At 37.5% G+C, this 23,620-nt stretch overlaps 1 protein-coding gene across 15 annotated transcripts in view; it reads left to right on the top strand.

The window, feature by feature from the left end:
• Rbfox1 (RNA-binding Fox protein 1) overlaps positions 1–20,355 on the top strand; it is a 526,123-nt gene extending 505,768 nt beyond the window's left edge. For 11 of the 15 annotated variants that reach the window (XM_067157334.2, XM_067157332.2, XM_067157336.2 and 8 more), the window contains 3 exons: positions 12,700–12,863; positions 15,574–15,637; positions 16,008–20,355. In XM_067157334.2, the coding sequence (XP_067013435.1) occupies positions 12,700–12,863; positions 15,574–15,637; positions 16,008–16,052 (273 nt within the window). In that variant the 3' untranslated portion in view covers positions 16,053–20,355. The remainder of the gene's footprint in view (positions 1–12,699; positions 12,864–15,573; positions 15,638–16,007) is intronic. The other 4 variants (XM_067157330.2, XM_067157329.2, XM_067157333.2 and 1 more) reach the window with 1 other exon arrangement.
• The last annotated feature ends 3,265 nt before the right edge of the window (positions 20,356–23,620 follow it).

The following is a 23,620-nucleotide window of genomic DNA, read 5'->3' as shown; positions in this document are numbered from 1 at the left end:
CTCTACAGATAGACTGAAAGGTTGATTGTTAATGTGTTAATAACCGGGCGAGTTGGCCGTGCGCGTAGAGGCGCGCGGCTGTGAGCTTGCATCCGGGAGATAGTAGGTTCGAATCCCACTATCGGCAGCCCTGAAAATGGTTTTCCGTGGTTTCCCATTTTCACACCAGGCAAATGCTCGGGCTGTACCTTAATTAAGGCCACGGCCGCTTCCTTCCAACTCCTAGGCCTTTCCTATCCCATCGTCGCCATAAGACCTATCTGTGTCAGTGCGACGTAAAGCCCATAGCAAAAAAAAAAAAAAAATGTTAATAGGTGGTTAACTTAGTGCGTTGTACAGGGTGTCCGAGAAGTTCCCATGCAAAGTTCTCTCCGTCTTGCGGAAAGGCTTCCTCCACACTTTGGCGCAATTCTTCATTAGTCGTGTACCGACATTGACACACATGGTGCTTGATTACGTCCCATAATGTGTGGTAAGGTCCAGGCTTCCTGGTGACCCTTTCAGTGTGACTGGAGGTGTTGTTGAGCCACACCAATCCAGCAGTTTCAAAGTTTTGAAATAGTTCATTAAGGAACCCGCGCACTTAGATAGCAAAATATGCTGGAACCCCGTCCTGCTGTAACCACACATAATTCATGATTCCCTCGTCTTGGAGCTGAGGTTTTAACCAAGTTTGTAACACGCAGATAAAAATTTCCAGTCGCGTACCCTTCTGAACAGGTGACATGATGACATCCTGGCCCATACCATAACATGAGGCGGATTACTTTCAAACTCTTAGACCAGAAAACCACATTCCTCCTCTGTGAATTGTGATATATCGCACATTCATTACAAAATGACGCACTTGAGCAAGACATAACATTTGGAAATTTTGCCAACAAAGCACAGCAGGCTGTTAGTCATTGCTTCACGTCGTCAGATCATTCATTCATGTGCATCGGTCTTAATCCTTTCATTTTAAAAATCTCTTTTAATGTGGTCATGAATTGTTAACTGTGGTACTGTTCAGTTGCTCTTTTCGAATGGATTTAATTGGAGACTGCTCAATTGACTGGGCAACGGCGGCAAACGTTTCTTCTCGCGTTTTCTTAAGTCCTCCACGCGACCTGTCTTTGACACTGTCTGAAGCAAAAGCACGTTTCTCCCAATCCAGCTGAGTAGCTTTATGAGGTGGGAGCTTGCCACAGTGATCTCTAAAGGCACTGTCATTTGTTTACTCTGTCTGTGGTCGTTTGTACAACCACACACACTGTGTCCGCTCACTTGAGCCGTGGCTTCACAACAACGCTTTCCGAGAGCTTCAAACCAGGGATACCAATACAACAACTAGTTAATTCCCCAATTATACAAACTCAGTAGTCCATGTCATAATAATAATGATGATGATGATAATAATAATAATAATAAGATACTAGGGGTATGGTGACTTCTTGGACACCCTGTATATCTCTGTGCACCAGTTACAATTCTTCTCTCATGATGAGTGTGTGTGTGTGACCACAAGCTTTCTGAATTTTACAGAAATGCCAGTAGGTATAATGTTACAATTTGAAGGGAAAAAAGTTATTGTATACCTAAATAAACTTTCTTTTCTATCTTAATACATCTCCATCTGGATTCTATTCCTTGTGTTTTTATATTTGTCCACTTGCAGTCTTCTTATTCGTTGCCCTATTCTGTCGCATGACAGACAGGATAGCATGAACCATCGACATATAATAGTGCAACTAGCAGTTGTCGTGGTGAGCGTGAGGACGCTGAGCAAGGTCTTTGCAAAACAGCGGCAAAGTAAGCCGGAGCCACCTGGACAGTGAAGTCCAACAAGCTAACAATTCTGCTTCTTAGTGCACAGATGTTTGTAGTAGATCTTTGTTGATGTGCATGATTTTTCTAACAGTCACCGTATCTCTCCTTTTAAAACTCGGGATACTCCGGCACCATCACCTGTGAATGTAGTGTAAATGTACTGCTTGCTTTTGGTGTGGAAATTGGCTTGGAAGTGATAACTTATTAAAATAAGGTTGGTTTTTATGTTTTTTTCCCCACTGTACAAAACATTTTAACAGCCCTGAGTGATTATAAATTAGTAGATAAATCTGTTTTGTTTTTGTTTTTTGTCAGAAGCTGTTGTTAATAAAAAGTTTTTTGGTGATGAAGATATAAAGTAGAGGATAGTGGCTTCAGTTTGGGAACCTGTGCGCCGAAGATGCCATTGTGCTTGTAGCTGTGCTTTCTGCTCTCGCTGTGGTAGAGCTGCAGCTTACATGTTTACAGAACAGGAATGGACGACTTTGGTTTTCTTTTGAATTGCGTGCTTAAATTAATTTTTTGGAATGTTATCGACCTTGCAGATGTCTTACTGTTGCTTGTATGTCACTCAGGAAATTACTAGAAAGTAGTAGAGACAGACAGTGGACTTTGTTAGATATTTTATTAATTCCTCGCCACCTAAAGAAAGAATATCTGACTCTAAAAAGCTTCTGCTGTGGATTAGAACATTGTCGCCATGTTACGGTAAATATTAAAATTAACGAGGTCCTCTCAACCAATTTCTGTATTGATCAAAAGGAATGTATAAAAAAAGACAGGTTAAAGGCTCTTGTACATAAGAGATCAGCGATGTATGCTGTTGTTCAGGAGGACTTGCCCGTTAGAAGTTGCTGGCACACCCGCAGACCCACCCCTTTCCTGGCACTTCACTGCAGGCTGTCCTTCCCTGCAGCTTAGAAAGTAGACATGTTCACAGATTTATTTTTTTTTATTTTTTTTTTTTCACACCAGACAAATGCTGGGGCTGTATCTTAAATAAGGCCATAGTCGCTTCTTTCCCGCTCTTAGACCTTTTGTCTCCCATCGTTGCCATCAGTCCTATCTGTGTTAGCAACATAAAGCAAAAATTGTAAAAGAAAAGTTTTTTTCTGAGAGGCCCCAAAGAAGGGAAGTTCGGTGACACATTCCAGACATCTGATGACCAATACCAGCTGTCCTTCAAAACTCTGCTATCTCAGCTGTGTTGACAGACCGAGACATTCTGCCAACAATTGTTCCACTTACAGATAATTCCAGAGTAGAGACTGACCCTTTCTCTTTTCTCAAAATTTTCCGGGATGATGATTGAGTGAATTCAGACGCGATTGAAGACAGTAGTTACATGGGTTGTCCCCTCACATGCCAACTGTTAGAAATAGGAAGATTTTTTAATTCTTAGATTTCATCGCATACAGTATATTGCACCACGAGAGGATAAAAGGCATACATTCTACAGGTACAATGCAAATTGACCATTAAATTTAAAATCTTAAACTAAGAAAACATAAAAATGGTTACCAGAAAATGTACCTGATCTTTTTCATTTATGACATGAATAATAATATTTATCGAAACTGACTTTCAACATATTAGATCGTGTTGCGTACATTTAGTACGTGTTGAAGAGATGTGTAGTACAGAACAGAAATGGCCAACCAGACACCAGTGGGATCCAAAATCACAAGCTCCCGATTTTGCGTCCGTTGCTCTACCAATTCTGTTGGAAAGGATCTAAGCTACAGGTCTGGCACTACTTCCATCACACTGTAGAGTGCGTGCTAGTCGCCCGTTGAGGGCTAAGTCAAGGAATATTGAATTTTCACGACCGCATTGTAATTGAGACGGACTTTCAACCTATTAGGTCGTGTTACGTACATTTAGTACGTGTTGAAGAGTTGTACAGTACAAAACAAAAATGGCCAACCGGACACCAGTGGGATTCGAACCCACAACCCCCGATTTCGCCTAGGCCACTATAGCTCAGTTGGTAGAGCAACCAACGCGAAATCGGGAGGTTGTGGGTCCGGTTGGCCATTTTTGTTCTGTACTATACATCTCCTCAACATGTACTAAATGTATGTAACACGACCTAATAGGTTGAAAGTCAGTTTCGATTACAGTGCAGTTGTGAAAATTCAATATTCAATAATATTTATATCACACCAACAGACGCAGCAATGCGTAATACTTTCCTTTATTAGACGGTAAAATGAAAGGAAAAATATAGGTATCTCTGAACACTTGGAGATAACATTTGTTTTTTGGCCATAACGTCAAGAGAAAAAACCAGAAACTGCCACCGACACAACTCTCTGAAATACATTCAACTCGTAAGCTATAAATTTTAATTTTTGTTCCGTATTGAAGTGCAATTATAAGAAATAAATTGACAAAGACCTTTTCATTACAATATATCAAGTAAGTGATATTACATCAGTTTTGGGACTAGTTTCAGCCACCTAGTGGCCAATATCAGCCAAATAAACTTAAACAGATTATGTGATTAGTAAAACATGTATAAGAGACAAAGACAATGTTGCAGGAATAATTATAACACTAAATTGCATTATAATAACAACCATAAATCTTGTTATCTTTGTTACACATACGTTGTTTTATTTTATTTGGCTAAAGATGGCCTCTAGGTGGTTGAAACTAGTCTCAAGACTGACGTAATATCACTTGATATACTGTATTGAAAAAGGTGGACCCCTCTTGTCAATTTGTTTCTTATACATTCAACTCATTAAAATTATGAAGTAAGAATGAACGGAAATGTACTGAAATACGCAAAACTACCACATGCAAAACAGATCAATATGTCTCGTACATTATTTTATTAACATACGACTTTGACAGGGGAAAAGGCACAGAACTGCAAGAAAAAACACGTGGCCTTCAACTCCAACGAAACAATGCACAGAAACGATAATAACAGTGTACAAACCACACACTAAACTCATTCTTTGGTCCCGATTAATGGAGTCGCTAGCGCGCGCTAGCCTCGCTTGCTTGTAGGACGATTGTCGCCCCGAATCCCCAGTTGTAAAGCATGGGCTGCTGTGGTGAGTGAGAAACACGAAGGCGACGGATGATACACCAGCAAAATAAATAATCAAATAAATATGGTTGAAAATGAGGTTGCGTAAATTACACAAGCACATAAGAATCTATCCTTTATCCTGAGGGAAGAATATTGACCGCACTGGAGGTTATATTGGTCAAAACAGGTCAAAAAGAGGAAAAAGTAAAAATAAATCGGAAGAAGAGTTAAAAACGGAAACTTTCCAGGTAAATCGGAAGGGTCAGCAGGTATACTCGGGAGATCGTAACTGCAAGGCTGTTGCAATAAATGAAATGTAGACATTCTTGGAATGATAGAAGTAGATATATGCCCCAAAATTGAAGAAATTTAGTCCACTAGATCCTTTTTTGATGTCCTTATGGTATGGACAACATTACCAACAAATATAAATATTTATTGCTCTATTTTGTTGATAATCAAGCATGACCAGCTGAAAAACAATGCTCATGAAAATATGTTTAATGCTGAAGTAGATTGGTGGTAGAGTTACTTGAGTGGCCTGCCAGGATGTGTAGGAGTAAGACCTCGTCGTAAGCCCTCTCTCAACAAACTTGTTGAGTGTGAAATTTAAATAAAGAAAATTATTCAGAGCATAGAAATGTGCAGGGAAAGTAAAATATCCACACCGTCGAGTGCCACGTTGTCAACTTTACTTCAACATTGTACATCTCCACAATTAATTTTCCTTCACACTTTTTTACTACTACCACTCACTCCTTCAAGTTTCTAGGATATTTTCCCTCTCTACTACTTCTCTGATGTATGTATACTTTCTCATTTCTCATCATAGTGCAGCTCAGTAAGATGAGGCTTGTGGAACTTTTTAGGATTAATGCCGTGTGGCCTCCAGAGAGGCCTGGTGCAGGCGACCTGCACGTCGTGATGAGGACGACTCGTACACCCAGTCCTCTTGCCAGAGGAATTAACCAATTATGGTTAAAATTTCTGACCCTACCGGGAATCGAATCTGGGACCCCTGTGACCAAAGGCCAGCACGGTAACCGTTTAGCCATGGAGCCAGACTTTGGGATGATGAAAACTAGCAAAAGGGCACCTGCACTTGAAAAAAAATTAAAAATTCACATCATAGTTTTTCATTCCATGACTAGAGTAAACTGCACCACACATTTTATTTCTAGCTGTACTTGACTGTGCGACTCTAACCACTGCCATATTTTTGAGAGCCTAAATTTACATTCTGGTACTAGTGTACTAGAGTTTTGGCTGAAATTTGAATTTTAAATGTGATTGGTTGCTATTTGCGTTTTTGTTGATGAACTAAGGGGACATGCAGGTTTCACTTCCAGGTGCAGTTAAATTGCTTTTTGATGACGAAGATCTGTTCCCATTAGAATCAATCGTCCATTCCTGTTGGCAGCAGCAAATAATTTGATTGTAATTTTCCCCAAATGCTTCAACAGCAAATGTGTTGTGACTTAGCTTTTGCATGGTTTACATGCATAACAGATTGTGACGAGCATGGAGCACAAAATGATTAGTTTGATGTAGTCATTAACATGGCTGTGGTCTAACTGTGTTTATTGTATTATTGTTTGTTGTAAGATAAGTAATGAGAAGTTCACATGATTTTCTGGGTGAATATTCTTACTTAAGTTAATTCTTCTTTCCGACTGACAAGGAACGTTTACAAGAGAGTAGTGCCATTGCAGGAAGTGTGTGATACATTTCAGAGCAATCTATCCACCAGCACAAGAGATTTAAGAAAGATAGATATGACATATAACATTACTGATAATTTGACTGACTCCCTTGATAATTTGGTCCAGGACATGCAATATGCTCTATGCTCAGAAGAGTTTGTTGAGATTCTTTTAAAGATCTTTGGTGGTGACTCAGTTGGTAATAATCAAACACAATTCATGAGCAACCATTTCATTGTGATAACTTAAGTGTTTGAGAAACATGTTTTGGACAATTTTTTCCTCTTTTCTTTCTATCTTACTTCCAGCATGTTCCAATGAGATAAAACCACAGATAATGGCTTGCCTTTCGGCGTTCCAAATAGTTATAAAATTAGAATGTGCTTATAAATAATAGCATATTTAATGTCAGTTCAACAATCAAGGATTTAAAAAAAAAGGCATGTTGATCATGTTGACTAATTAATCTTGATGTTCAGCCTGTCAATACATATTTTAAAGGCTATCACTAAAGAGTGATAGATCAACATTATGTAATTCAGTATCTCAACATACAGCTCAATCATGATACATAAACTGTGTGAGGAGTCTTAAAAGTCTTTGGAACAAATTGAAATTAAATTGAAGGACCATTTCACGTCCTTTAGTGTCTTGGTCTAAAATTGTATGTCAAAACATTTAATCATTTAGTAGTTGATATTGTAAATATTTAAATCACACTTCAGCTTTAGCTTTAGTAAGTGTGCAGTTAAAGGATGTGGAAGCATGTAGTAGTCCTTCGGTTTATTTTTAATTTTATTTGTTTTAAAGTTTTAAGTTTGATTACTGGTCAGTATATACACGATTGAGCTGTATCAGATGTTAAAAACGAATAATATAATTATGTTGTAAAGGATCCAGTGCACTGAAGATGTTTGTACAATCAATATGTAATAAATTGCATTGACTGGCTGATAGACCATTAACATTTAAGATTTCTGGATTTTGGCATTGTTTATCACTGTTTCACTTCTGGAAGGTTAATCCTGTGAGTGTAATGGGGAGAGAAAGCAAACCTTGTCAGTAAGTTAATGAATGTTCACCCAAGAGGTATGCTTGTCAGGCTTAGCATCAGATGTTCTGTATGTGTGGAAGCATCTTAACAATTGCTACGATTCTCAACCAATGAGCAGTTTTCAGGTTCAGCGTTATCCTTCAACATCCCATCCCCGACATTACTTTGATCACCAAAATGGTAAAAATTTGCTGTTGTCCCACTACATTGAGGAAAATTAGAATTGATTATGTAGTCAATGCAAGGAACCAACTACTTGTGTGGCAGGCACTTTGTGATATCTACTACTATGGGTCAGATCTTCCCTGTTGCTTAACCCTTGTGGCACACACCTTAATAACATAATCCTGTTGGTGAATTTTTGTGTTGAAAAAAGTGTCTAAACTATTGAATAATTGAAATATTTGACATTGGACTTCAAGGTCTTTATTTTATAACTAGCAATTACCCGCGGCTTCGCTCGCATGGATTTCGTAATTTGATCAGAGTAATCGTTCCTCGGCATTATACTAAGAGACTATCTGAAAATTCCTAAAGTAAAAACTCGCCCGAAAATTGAGTTTCATTTACCCCAGAAATTCTTTGTAAACCAGGTTTGTGGTATTACCTTTTGGGGCTAAGACGACCATGCGATATAGAACTGTACATGCGAGAAACAGTCTTTTCTCAAGTCAAAAGATAAATACATGTTTCTATATTTTAAAATGAGATTTCAAATACCTTTTCCCACATCTGTAACATATTCAGTTTTAGAGATATACTTAAGTATCCCCATAAAAAGAATTCAACCCCTTGATCAGTCCTTCCCCTACCTCCATCTAAGTGTATTTTCAGAAAACGAAAGTACATGTTTCCTTATTTTTGAAGGAGATTCCAAATATCAATTTTCACGCCTGTAACATTTTAAGATATGAGTATCCTCATAAAAAATAATTCCACTGTTTTGTCTACTTTTCACCGCCTGTTAAGTGCCCTCTCCAAAAACAAAAAGGACAGGTTCCTGTATTTTTAAAAGACTTTCCAAATTCCAAGTTTCTTGTCTCTAGCATGTTTTGGACATATAATGTAAAATGAAATGGCGTGTGGCTTTTAGTGCCGGGAGATCCCAGGACGGGTTTGGCTCGCCAGGTGCAGGTCTTTCTATTTAGCGCTCATAGGTGATCTGCGCGTCGTGATGAGGATGGAATGATGATGGAGGCAACACATACACCCAGCCCTCGTGCCAGGGAAATTAACCAATGATGGTTAAAATTCCCGACCTTGCCAGGAATCGAACCCGGGATCCCTGTGACCAAAGGCCAGCACGCTAACCATTTAGCCATGGAGCCGGACAAAATTTTTAACTTTTTGAGATATAAGAATCCTCACATAAAGAATTCAACTAATTCTTCAATTCATTTACCCCTCTTAAGTGGATTTTCCAAAGACAAAAGATTACGTGTTTCTTTAGTTTGAAAGAAAATTCCAAATGCAAATTTTCATGTCTGTAACATTTTCTGTTTTTGAGATATATGTATCTTCGTAAAAGGAATTCATCTCCATTTTCATCATCCCCTCTTTGATTCCCTCCCTGCAAATGTGTTTTTCCTTATTTTTAAAGCAGATTCCAAATACCAGTTTTCACATTTTTAACATCTTTAGATTTTGTTTGTATGTAAATATACATTCTCATACAAATAATTCAACTAATTTTTCTAACCTTTCAACCCCCCCCCCCCATTAAGGGTCTTTTCCAAAAACCAAAGAATGCGTGTTACGTTATTTCTAAAGGAGATTCCAAACACCAATTACATGAATTTTCATGTTTGCAACATGTTGAGTTTTTGAAATGTATTGTAGATACGCTAATTTTAAAAATTCACCCTCTTTTTCGGCTCCCCTTAAGTGGATTTTCTGAAAAAAAATATTTGTTTGTTTACTTTTACAGGAAATTCCAAATACCAGTTTTCAAATCTGTAATATGTTACTGTCCGAGATAATTTGCAGATATAGTCTTTTTTTAAATTCACTCTGTTTGTCACTCCTGTTCACGCCCTATTCATCGGATTATCCAAAAACACATATTTCTTTATTTTCAAAGGATATTCCAAATTTCAATTTTCATGTGTGTAACATCTTCAGTTTTTGAGAAATAAGTCTCCTCATAAAAGGTGTTCAACCCATTTTCCCCCATTTTTCACTCCTCTTAATGGGATTTTCCAAAAACAAAAAAATACGTGTTTCTATATTTTTAAGGGAGATTCCAAATACCAATTTTTACATCTGTAAACTTTTAAGTTTTTGAGATATAGATATCGTCATTTTAAATATTCACCCCCTTATTGACGGAATATCCAAAAATCCTCCCTTGGCAAGCACCTACGTGTTAATATGAATGTATCCCTAAAATTTTATGTCTTTATGTTCAGTAGTTTTGGCTCGGCGATGATGAATCAGTCAGTCAGTCAGTCAGTCAGTCAGTCAGGACAAGTTATTTTATATAGATTGTGCAGTAGTACCATTCAAGCCACAGTAAGTTGCCACATTGAAACTCGTCCATTGGCCGTTAAAATCTGCACAACTTGGCATCAAATGAGTGGTATTTTTCGTAATTAATGGAGTTGTTCAACGTGTTTGTAAACACTCAGCGAATCTCAGCCTGGGAGTTGTTCCATCATCATCATCATCATCATCATCATGAATTCCTTAAACACATCTACGTAATACCAAAAAGTTCACAAATTAATAATAATAATAATAATAATAATCTTTTACAACCACAGTTACATAATAATTTAAATACCAAAATTTTGCGGTGTTCTTTTAGAATTCCAATTTAGGCAAGTAATTTTTTTGCTTCCATAAGTTCAAAACAATAAATCCATAAATAAATATTTTAAACAAATGTCTCTCAAATATCCAAAGGAGTTTTTAAAAATACGATGAAGAGGTAGCATTTTACACAACATAATTTATTTCTTTTAGAACAATAAGTTTTTTAAAAATACAATGAAGAGATTTCGATGACCCAACTCCAGTCACAAGAACGATGTTATGGTCTGGGTATACTGCTTTTCTCTCTAGGACATCCTATGTTTTCTCTTCTCTTCTCTTCTCTGGTCTAGGGCGTCCAATCGGTCTTTGTCCCGGAACAATCTTCTCAAAATACTTCCTTGGTGTTCAAGTCACCTGCATCCGCTTAACATGTCCTAGCCTCTTCAACCTTGCCTGTCTTCCATGGTCAGGCTGATCTGCAGGCCTCTTTCTATGTGATCATTCCTAATTCTGTCCTTGTTTTCTGTATAGCTTGCAGTTGACTTACTTGTCTTTTAATGTATGACGCAACTGTCCAGTCTATATGTCATTATGGGCAGGAGATGTCTGTTTAGCCCCTTGAGGAACTTCTACAGTATACTACATGTTATGTGCTTGATGGAAGAAGTTGGATCCTTTTTGCACCCTGTCATTTGATATTGTACTACCCAGATATTTAAATGTATTCACACATTCAATTTTTTCTCTCTCTCTCTCTCTCTCTCTCTCTCAGTTAACTTATATTTAAACTTTGTGTTCCAGTCTCCTGTGAACTTCAACTGCAATCTCAGTTTCTCCCCAAGTGGCAACATCATCAGCAAAAACAAATGCATTAAGATCTTCCTTATCTATTTCTTCGAGTTCCTTTATAATAGCATCCATGAAAGAAATGAAGAGCAGTGGGGAAAAAGAACTCCCTTGTTGGACACCTCTTCTTGTTTTAAACCACTGAGATCTTCCATCTCCTACTTGCACATTACTTTCACAACCATCATACAACATCTGAACTTTTTTAATTAGTGCTTCTCGGATGTTATGTTTTTCTAAACATTCCCATATTTTTCCTCTGTCCACCCTGTCATATGCTTTTTCCAAGCCCAAAAACACTATTATCATATTGTTCCTCTTCAAATTTGTCTTCCATTATTTTTCTCAATCTCTTTTCTAAAATCTTCTTCATTATCTTGAGGCTGTGTGACAAAAGGGTGATGCCTCTATAATTGATGCACTTCCTTTTTTAAACAATGGTATTATAATTCCTTTATTCCAGTCATCTGGCAACGTGTTCTCCTTCCATATAACTTCCAGTGTTCGATGTAGCCACTGTATTGCAGGGATTCCAGTTGCCTGTTGTAGTTCATCTGCTCCTGCTGACTTTCCACTTTTCATTTTCTGTCTCTTTCCAAGTAATTGGAGGTTGTTGTTCCTTCTGTAATTCATTAGTAATTTTGGTAACTCGTTCTTGTTCACACTCCCCATTCAATAATTTTTCAAAATAACTCTTCATCTCTTCTCTGATTCATACCATGATCCCGTCCTCTGTTTCAGTAGCTTTAATTCTTTCCTTATGTGATTTTTTTTTTTTTTTTTTTTTTACTCTTCGTCAACCCGTGTATCATTTTCTTATTTCCTTTACTATCTTCCTCCATTCTTTGGGTGAACAGTTCCTAGCTCTTCTCCTTATCTTCTTTCACTACTCTTGTCAATGTCCTCCTGGTATTCCTTCTCTTGTGAGATTTGTAAATTATTTGAAACCCTCACTTCGCATACCCAGAATTAAAACTTGTTGTTCCAGTATAAATATAACGTTTTGAACAACACTGAACTAAAAGACTTTCATACAGAAATGAGACTGCCAAAATAAGTGTATAGCGCTGCACAATAAACCTGTAGTGCTACCGTGGCTGCATATTATCTCTAGGTGTGAGAATAGTGGTTCTGTATGGAGTAAATGTGCATTTCTTACTCTTAAATCAACAATTCTGACTGAACAACGTGTAGGGTGAAATTTCCAGGTTAACATTATATTCCAGATTGCCATCATGTACTTTCTTGTAACAATTACAGTTTTCTTGTAGAGACAGTAAGCGAAGGTCATTCTTGATCCGTTTCCTTTCCATGATATCCTCTTTACCTTCGTGTGACCTGAGAATGTGTGGTAGGTGTCTGCTTGTTTCGTGAGATAGTGCACCAGTAGCCTGGCTGTAGTAGTTGGTTGAGAAGCGTCGCTGCTCGTAGCTGGCTGCTTGCTTGGAGGATCCGCTCGCGGCTGCATGCCGGTTGTTGTGTTCCAGGCCGCTGCTGCCGCCGCTGCCACCCCGCTACTTAAAACCCCTCTGTCGACTGCCCAACAGGCGAGCTATGCGGCCGCAGCGAGTTACACAGCCGTGGCTGCTCGCGCGTACGGAGCAGCTGCCGCCGCCGCCCAGCCCGTCGCGGGTTACGCCGCCGTTGCGGGGTGAGTGTAATTTTAAAAGGTGATGTTCTTATTGAAGGTAGCACTGAGATCCTGTATGTGTTTTGTACAATTTTCTTACAGATGGATAAATTTATGTATTTACAAATAATTTGGTTATATTTCAGTATGTTACATGTGGTTGACTGTAAATGCCATTTGAAAGCATTGAGAGGGTGAGGAAGTTCCTCTTAGTTCAGGTAACAAGGGATGGGGAAGAAGAACTGTACACAATATTGTTTTTTATTTATTTATTTATTTATTTATTTATTTATTTATTTATTTATTTATTTATTTAATACAGATTTTTGCTTGAAATCACAAGATAGATTATTGTTTAATTTGAAATGACAAACACGCATGATGGCCAGGTGTTAATACTTTATAAAGCAAGTGGCTCGGCATTGAGATTACATAAATACTACACGGGCCCCTGTTGCTTTTTGCCAATGAATTCTACAATCTGTTAGGATCATGAAGATATCAAATTGTACTTCAGTCACGTAGCAGTTCAGTTGCTACTATCAGGTTAACTCATTATGTTTGCAGTGGTATTATGACTTGTCCACTCTCTACAAGAAACATTCATTTTGTTACCTTGCGCTAATTTAACATTTCTGGGAGTTTATTTGTTTTAAAGGTTGCACATGGATGACTGTGTGCTATGTGAAGTTTCGCTGACTTCTATAAACCAGTTGATTTGTTGATTTCTTTAAATACAATACACTCTCTGTAGTCTGATGCAATGAGCTTCAGTCGTGTGACTTTTCATTGCAGAGAAAGTTCTAAAAAGATCTTTTAAGCAAGAAAAACCCCAAAGAGTAATGGTATCAGTTTTTTAGGATAGGCCTATTGGTGTGAAAGTATGTCTTTACAAGTACCGGATTGTTTTGCTTTCATACCAGAGCACAGTATTGTTAATTTTTTCATTAAAAATACTTACATTTAAACAATTTTGTTTTTTAATTGCCTACAATGCCCGGTCTCATGTAAAAACAATTAGGTTGGTGTTACTGCAATTAATCGAGTAAAGTGAGCAGCTTATGTCACTGTTCCTCTTTCTCGTAAAAGGTTGCTAAGAGTCCCGGTTTTAGTGCTGTGAGGTTGCTCAGAGTTATGTTAAGGTGGGGAAAGGCACCTACATGCCAAATGCAAGTTATAAACCAATATGTTGGACACCCACCACCAAAGTACCAATGGAATGTGATAAAACATAATGCACATGGAATATTTTTAGTACTGCAGCAATTAATTTCATCAAATATTTAATAATACTTGAAATTTTGAGGGTATGATAAGGATTCATGGCAATTAGTAGTAAAACTTTTGTAGTACAAGATAAAAAGTTTCAAACTTTCAAATTTCAATCATGGGCAATTTTAATTTGCTTATACTGTTCGAGAAATGCCTGCCCTGTAGTTAACATAGCCTCTGTCTTGTGTTGTTGAAATGTTTCCCTGTCTGTATCATCCGTAACACTCCTATTAATTCCTTTTCCAGGATTCCTCCATCTCCTGATGACGACTTCCCAGATCCTCTGATGTCTTCCCTTTCCTTGGTATTAATAGCTTAAATAATGTTTAGCTTAATAATAGATGTGATATGTCTCGTGAAGGTAGGGGACAATCCATCAGCTTCTGATGAACATGGAGACCTCAGGAGACTTGGTACCAGCCACTTTACACAGCTCATTAGAAACTTTCAATATTGTACGTACCTAAAGAAAGTATTCTAGTAGACTTCGACAGTGTGATATCTAGTATCTTCAGACCTTAAATTATACCATGGTTTTGGGAAATATTGTGATAATAAAGTGTTAGCAAATCAGAGAAAGAAAACACATTCCAGTTTCTTATTGATTGGAGAAGTTTACCTAAACAAATTGAGGTGCTGGAATTTTGTCCCACAGGAGTTCTTACTTCTAAACGTAAACTGGTATCCTTCAAGGTTACATGCATGCCGCACGACTCACATGAACAAAATTTTTCCTTCTTCAGTTCCCTAACCTTGTGAGGGCTGTACAAAATATACGGACCAACTATCCGACAGCTGGTCTATAGTACTGAATGTGTTGGTAGTTAATGGACCCTATTCTCTTTAAAATGTTCTGTAACCCAGCAAAACAATTTACGTTGTACTTAACGTGTTTGTGACAGTAAGCCTTGACACTAGTCGGTGCTTTGATGGAATACCAGAGCTCAAATGATTCCGTGATGAGGATTATGAATTGAAAGAATAAATCCCGTAAATGTTGATTATTTTACTGCAGCTCTTGAAAGTTATCATATCAAATTAATGTTCAGCATTGGTAGAGAATTTAAGAATCCTGTGATTTTTAAACAATAGTTTCGTTTCCATTGTATGAAGGCTACAAAATTTGTTTACTAGGAAGGGAATTTAGTCCTGCAGTTGAGACATGGGTTCTCATATAATTAAAAATGAATTTGTTGTACCTTATCACTACGACTGGTTCTTCACTTTCCTCCAAATAATGAAAATTCACAAAACATGTATAACTAGGTTGGAAATACTAGTTCAAAAGTTAAAGTTCACAAGAATATCTTCGTAAGATCAGCTGAGTGAAACTAGACTGTTGTAAAACTCTTTCGGGTTTGCTGTGTTCTTTGGAAGCTGATTAGGGAAGTTGAAATAGATTGTAAATGTTGTCTGCCTTGCCGTGCCTCACGTTAACATTGTGTATGCTTGTTCACAGGTATGGCCGTGAGTATGCCGATCCGTACTTGGGTCACAGCATAGGTCCCGTGGCTGGCTATGGAGTGAGTAGCTCAATCTAATGTCATTTCATTGTGACAACTTCTGTATGTAAGTCTGTCCACAGAATAGTGAAGTATGGTCATGCATGACAGCTCCCAGTTAGTCTTGCAGGTTACCGTTGTTTAAAAATACTAAGATTCAGCTTTTGATTTTCAGTATAAAACCTGTTTTATTTCCACTGTTACGCCGGAGCTGCGGAACTACTACTTCACATATTCCGTATATGGACTTTAGATCAGATTCGAGTGACCGGTTTCTGTTTCTCTTTCTGTTCTATCCTATGACCTTCATGTTATCACACTTAGGATGCAAAATTCAATTTTTTATTGTGGAGTCATATTCGGATTAATAGTGGATGAAATGATGTTTCAGACGGCAGTGTATAGGAGTGGCTACAATCGTTTCGCCCCGTACTGAAGATTCTGGAGCGGATCGCAGCCTCATCTCATCATCGCAAACCAAGAGACATGACAAACACTTCACTTCATACACCTTGCCTCACACATCCCATTTATCACGCGAAACAGCGTTACTAACACAAGAAAGATCTGAAATCATGTCGTCAATGTTCTCCCCGCAGGCGGAGGACCCTGGCAGCTAGCTAGTTTAAATAGGACCATGCCACTTTGGGCACCGTCGGTGGAAAGAAGCAGTCATTCTCTTTATGAAATCATTATAGGCATTTGACAGAATTTTTTGTGTTACTAAGGAGCGATAGATTTCTATTTCTTATTGTAATTGAGTTGGTAGCACTGATGTCTAGTAATGACTCGTCCGTGAGTTGACGTCATTTCATTATTTGACGTTTTATCTTGTGAATGTGTGAATTAAATACTCGAGGGGAAATACTTCTACATTGCAACATAGCGATGTGGATTTTAACTGTCACATACATCAGATTATGTGCTCTTCTGTACGTGAGAAGAATATCGTGTTCGCTTTGCTTGGAGAAAGCAAGAGAAGAGTTCAGTCATGGTAATGCAGACTGTTGAAAGAAGAGAAGCTGTGTGAAGAATATTTTGATATTATGTTACTGGCTGTTGTCTCGTCTCCATTATGTGTCTGTCAGTTTTTAACTCGTAGTTTGAGTCGTCATTGAGTGTCGCCAGCTCTTTTGATTCTGTTGTTTGATGATAGCATCATGGTGTGCAATACCTCAGACAATATTTTTGTACTTTATTCTGCATTTTAAGTCATTTTAACTTCAAATAAAGTGAAACCTACATGCACAACTGTGTTTATATTTCATTAACACAAATAGTTCTCTTTAGGCCTTACATATTCATCTTCGAATTGCTACTTGCATATTCCAGTTCTCCTCTCTTCCACTGAATCCTGCTTTTTAAATTTTTAATTTACATACTCAAAGACGATCCTAGATACCTTTCAATTTGTGAAGAAAAGCTGTGCTTAAAACTATATTCTTGCATATAAGAACTGGGATGAGAGATTTGCTAGTTGTGAAATTAAATTAGATGAGTATCATTTCTCCTGCTTTGTAGTATCTCTTATGTTACAAGATATTAGATGTACCATTTTGAATCATGAGAGGTCCCAATTATGAAGAGACACTGAATCATGTTCTGTGAAGGTATGAAATGGAATCCTTTTTTCTCTTTTGTTCTTTCAAACAGCAGGAGTACATATTACGAGACCAGATCGTTAAATTCGTAGATTGATCTCATAAATAGTTTGTTGTATGCCTTAAACATCACCCTTTTGAGGCTAGATATGGCTTCCAGTGACACTGCCACATTGGATCCATTCCAGGAAGAGCGTTTTCTCCACCGCCCTTAAGCTGCCATTTTAGTTTTGAAAATAGGAAGTCTGGTGAATGAGAAGGATGTGGCGCCAGGGTCAATGTTGTTCTTGGCCAAACGATGTTGAGGCAACACAGCAAGTGGAGAGGTGCGTTGTCGTGAGTGAGTCATGCTAGTTGCTTCCTCCTGTAGACGTTTCAAAACTTTGACAAAGGAGGAAGCACTAACTGTCTTCATGGATAGTCTGGTGCACTTTTGTGATTGTTTCAAGTGTAGCGTCGCTCCAAATGCACATAACACTGACTCCTCATAGCACGACGGCACTGCTTTTGGCGGGTAACAATAACAATACTCCTTACGAGTGCTGAAGTAAGACCCTGTACTTGTTTCTGCCATTGTTCCAATTACGCTATTTTGCACAAGGAAAGGTGCTGTGAGCACTTATTTGCTCGTAGACAATAGATTGCGGTTCATATCTTGCCTGAGAAGTAAAATTTTTGTTACATTAAATTTCTGTGATTTTCAAAAATAGGCTTGCAATACAATAATTTCTAAACTGTATTTTAGATTCTGAAGAAATAATTCTTGCAGCTATTTTAGCTAGCGATTACAGTGCTACCAATTCAAGTGAAGCAGGAAATGAAATTCTGAGTTGTTTGTACAGTGATTGCAGGTGCCACTGGTAAAACATTCTTCAAGTGATTCAGAACACCAATCATTTTCCTCGTGGTGACTCTTGAATTAGGCTAGACATGTCCCCCTTCCCTTGTAGGAGAGAGCTGTCTTTTGTGTTGTGTTAATTGATCTTGTTTTGAGAATCTCATAACTTCCTCTCGATGAGGGATATTGTGATACTGTATATCGTAAAGGTGGGATGCCATGAACACTCGGCAGGAGCAATAAATTGAGATTATTATGTTGGAATGATGCAAGATGATCTTCAATGATAGTGGTTCATTTTCTGAGGAACACAAACATTTTCCTCTTTTAATTTTTAATCCACAAACAAATTAAGTGATTTTGATATTTAAATCAATTACCTTCCATGTGGAAGTAATGGAAATGGACGTACGAAGCCTATCCACTTCCCTAATTTCCTATCCGAGGTGGTTTATAAATATCTACATAAGCAGTTTCTTTCTATTGTGACTAAACTCCCCATTATTAATTCTGTATCGTTGTGTTGTGCAGTGCTGAAAGCCCTAAGCAATTAAAATCTTGGGGCCCTTTCAGCAATTTTCTCCTATGTATTTAACTTTACCTACAAAGTTTTTTAATTAAAAAAAAAATTAAAAAGCCCATGAACAGTTATTATTAAACAAATTAACATTTGGTGTTTTACAAAATTTATGAAAAATTAGGCCTATTAAACATTATTACAGAATATTATTAAAACCTTTAAAAGTGTGGATTTGAATAAACCAATAAAATTTTAAATATTATCTTTCCAGCTTTTTGTTGCAAAATCTTTCTGTAAACAATTAAATGATCATTGTATGCCAGGATTATAAATATCATTGTGTTGGTGGCAACCTTCAACTGAAGGAAGATTTTGTGAATAAATTTGAAGCCTGTTTTTGGAATCGTCGTATTAAGTGGCCATAATGACGATCAAGTTCACTTGTTCTTGTGTCATTGAAGATTGATGACCAACAATTTTTCATCAATTTTAACTTTGAAAATATTTGTTCACCGGTAGTGTTCATGATCTGTGGGACAGCTATAAAGTCTCAACATTTACAAAAATTATCTGTACATTCTTGATAAAAATTTCTCATTTCTGACCATTTGGATTGCATCAAAATGTTTTACAACTAACAGCTGATATTCATGTCTATTCTTCAAATTATTAATGAGCATATTTATATTAATTCAGTATTTTCTCTATAGATATTTTTTGACTTGATTCTTTTCTTTTATGAATTGCAGTTTTCTTCTTTTTTTTTTTTCAAGATCAAGTAGGTGGTATTTTGTTCTGTTGTGGGGCCTACTCTGCCTATTTCATAATCCTGTGCTGAGTGATATAGAATACTCATTTCGATTTTAAATCCCTTCATAATTATATGAATTCTGCATTGGTTCCATTTTAAGTGAAATGTGAACGTGTTTTAGAAGGGGTTCGGACATGTAACATTGTAACAGACTTTATTATGAGTTAACTCGGTCCAGGGAGCTCCTGAGTCGGGCAGTCTGGTTTGTCTTGAGTAATGGTTATAAACAGACAATGTAGGCAGTGGAGTGCACACTCTTGAAGATCTTGTTGGAGTGATAACTGTCATTGTAAAAACACGTATGAATAAAAACCAGTCGGAGGCATTTGAGGCTAATAGAGGGGATTGCACAGTTTTGAATTCTATCCAGCATCGGGCGAGTTGGCCATGCAATTAGGGGCGCCTAGCTGTGAGCTCGCATCCGGGAAGTAGTGGGTTTGAATCCCACTGTCGGCAGCCCTGAAGATGGTTTTCCATGGTTTCCCATTTTCACATCAAGCAAATGCTGGGTCTGTACCTTAATTAAGGCCATGGCCGCTTCCTTCCCGTTCCTATGCCGTTCCTGTCCCATCGTCGCCATAAGACCTATCTGTGTTGGTGCGACATGAAGCAAATAGCAAAAAAAATACCTAACCAGGTATTCCTTGAAGATAAGAATGGACTATTGGCAGCACTCTTACCTGGAGGTTTAATGTAAACGTCTGGAGTATACTGTAGCGGCGTGAGTATTGTGAACAACTTCGAGCTGTGTGTCGATGTCCTTAGAAAATGTAAAATCTGAATAATACTCACACTTCTACTTCAGTTGATATTCTCAGCTTTGGTGGTGAATCATTAGTTTACAAGACAAGAAATTGGCCACGTTAGGTTGATGCTATGTAGTTCTTTGATTGGGTTCTTGGTTGCATGTTGGTACCATATTTACTTTTCTTGGATATGTACAGACATCTTCCTAATGTTTCAACTGCTACCATACTAGATAAATAATTTTGAATTTCCTTTATACCGGATGCAGTTTTTATTGCTCTTTTTCCAGTCTTCATATTTACTGCATAAAGCTGTCCTTCCAAATCTCTCCTATTCTTTCCATCCACTGCAGCATTGAATGGACAAACTTCCTCCACTTCTCTAGCCACATCTTTTTCTGTCTCTAGGTCTGCCTCACGGTATTTTTCCAATAATCTTTCAAAGTAAGCCTTAGGTGTTCTTGTCGGTTCCATTCTCAGAATGTGCTCAAACCATTTCAGGAGAATATCAACCCTCATTGGAGGTGAACTCCTTACTGGTCAATCCATGGTTAGCAAGTAGATTGTATGAAGTTATTTCTCTGTGCCAATCCAATTTGTTCTACCTACATGCTTCTATCGTCAATACTCTTCTGTAACAGACTTTCCCAAATTTTTGTTCTTGGAACATTACGATGTCCATAAGATTCAAAATCATTCAAACTCTTTGGGCCTTTTCAATTGTGAAATTCCCAGTGTGGCAGTGGGCTCATTCGTTGGACTGCCACACCTTTGCAGGACACTAGTACGCTGCAGGCCTCCTATGTGCAATGACTGTATGTGCCTCCACTTGTATAATTGCTCACCTTTGGCTTTGAAATAATTAAATTATGGTTTCCTTCTGGGAACTTAATTTTTGATCCATAAAATTAATTACCCAATTAAAAATTGAAAATGGATTCCTTTGTTGATCCTCCACTTCTCTTGCTTTTGCTACATCATCCTTAGCAGGAACGTTAATTTCAGGAGCTTTCAGAGAAAATGTCCCGTACTTTCTTCTGATGTAATTTGTTGTATGGTAACAATAATTAAATTTGGACTATCGGGTCTTTGGGGGAAGAAGCAGCCCAGTAAGCTGATCTCTCAAAGCTAGTCATTTCAATGCCATAAGAAAATTTACTACATTATTTTGTTTAAATTTGGCCACATTATAATGTTGCCCATGTTTTAATGGGCAAACTGAGGTTCTCAGGAAATGCGTGATTGAAGGAAGAGGTATTTTCTGTTGGACAGCATCCTTTTTCAAATGGGAAGATGATTTGCCTTTACTTTTAGGATGAGAAATGTTTGAGTGATTCAGCACTTTTACTGTCCGCACTGTGTTGGCCAAGCAATCGGTAACTCGCGGAAAACATTGCAGTTATAGAATTTTTCCCTGAAGAAAAACTGAATTGGTGTGGACCATGGCTTGAAAATTAATCTTAGGGTTTTTGTTTTGTGTAAGTTGTCATTCACAAGCTATGGTTTCTATCATATCATTGAAGATCATCCAAAGTGATTGTTATTTATAAATTAAAACTGGAATTCACTTCATGTTAATGAGTTCAGTTTCAAAAAGAGATGTTGTTGCTATCGCTGTGGGTCTTCAGACAAGTTTGAGTCCTAAATCTCTGTCAATTTCTGTTAAATTTCTTTGAAATCATCAAACGGAAAAATGTTGTATTGCTCAGAACACTGCAGCAAACTCTCTAGAATTTAACTTTATACTAAAATTTTGGTACGTATCCTTCAATTTTCATTTGTAAACTGTAGCAAAGACATAATACATCCAATGTCTGCAAGTTAGTAGATTGATCAGTAGGTTGATGATGGATGGTTTGGTAATGACATAAAAATACATTTTCTTGAGACTGATTTGTGTAATTTTTCATGTTCTGGGCAAACAAAAGCCAACTTCATGTTTGTTAAGGCAGTCTGACGGCCCACACATTGGTGATTCCTACGTCCCTCTCTGGCTGCAGTCTCCCTCCTCCAAGTGTGAGGTTTGGTGGGGGAGAAAGGATTGCTGTGGTTGTAGACGAAGGGAAATAATGGACATATCGGTTTATTAGTGTTTATACCTCTGTGGGACAAATTGAAGTCGGTTTTCCACAAAAGCTCTCTCTTAAGAAAATATTAATATAAATGAATATATATATATATAAAAACTAAAACTAGAATTCCTTGTGCGCATGAAAGATATCTGAGCGATTGTATGCGTGTGTATGTAAATGTATGTGTTTAATATTCTAGAGTTACATAGGCTAGTTCTAGGGAAAATAACATGATATTGTATTAAAATGTCTGCTTTGTGATTCTTCATCAGTAAATCTTTTAAAAGAGAGATCTCCACACTCATGGAGGGAGGTCTTTGATTTTAGATGTATGATACACAGATTTTTAGTTCGTAGATTGTTCTTGTAGATTACATGAAGCTCCAACAATGTTTTATATTCTGTCCCTATACAAATATATAAAATGGAAGTTGGAGTTATTGTTTTTTCCTCTGAAAAATATTGCTTCATTTGTTGTTTATGAAATATAATGGCCAATTCTCATTGATCTGATTTGTTAAATTTCTGATTCTCACCATGTTTCAGTCCTTAAACAAATATGTTTCAATGACATGACATCTTTGCATGAAGGAAGTAAGAAGGTTTAAGTATTAAAATGGACTAATGTTAATTAAGAAAGAATATACTCATATTCTGCTGTCTCCAGTTGGAGAGCTTATAAAATTTTTGGAATGGTGATGAAGAGAAGTGAAGTAGAACTATCAGTTATACAGATGATTTAAAGAGTGCTCAAAGAACCTTTCAAAGAAGATAGGCTCACATCATCAACGAGAGTATGTCTTGCTCGAAGTTTGGTGAACTTCTTATTTGTCGTTCCCATTACCCCAGTTGAATTAACATTATATTGCATTTGTCTTAATACAGCATGGTATATCTCTCATTTCTCTGTACAAACCTCATTTGGTTGTTTCCATCCTGATTGTCGGATCAGTGATGAAGTTCTTCATTGAGCCTGGTGGGATAACGATGATGTGGGTTGTCCTCATGGCTCCGTTAACTATTTCTTGTCTTGCAGGGCAGATGCAGATGTGATGCTGGGTGTTTCTCAGACCTATCTGGTAGAGCACGCACTTGGCACTCACAGTGCCTTCTACTCGCACTTGTTGGCCGTTTTTGCATTAAAGAACACTGGCACTGAAAGGGCACATGGACAGAGTTGCTGATATTGTCTACTCCAGGCTTTTTGGAGGAGGTCAATCCTTGTGGCAGTTTGCATTTTCTTCCATTTGAAACAAAATTCATAGTATCATTGTATTATTGTGAATGTTAACAATGCATTTGAATAACCTCTAGCATTTGAAAAGGTCTTTGTATATTGGCTGTCTGACAGTTTTCCTCTTCACTTCCATTGCACAGATCCTGAAAACTGCTTTCTCCTGCTTGAAGTTGGTTTGG

This window comes from Anabrus simplex, chromosome 13 (assembly GCF_040414725.1).
Source record: "Anabrus simplex isolate iqAnaSimp1 chromosome 13, ASM4041472v1, whole genome shotgun sequence".
Classification (NCBI taxonomy): Eukaryota; Metazoa; Arthropoda; class Insecta; order Orthoptera; family Tettigoniidae; genus Anabrus; species Anabrus simplex.
Note: the sequence above shows the minus strand (reverse complement) of the source record. Positions and strands in the feature narration are given on the sequence as shown.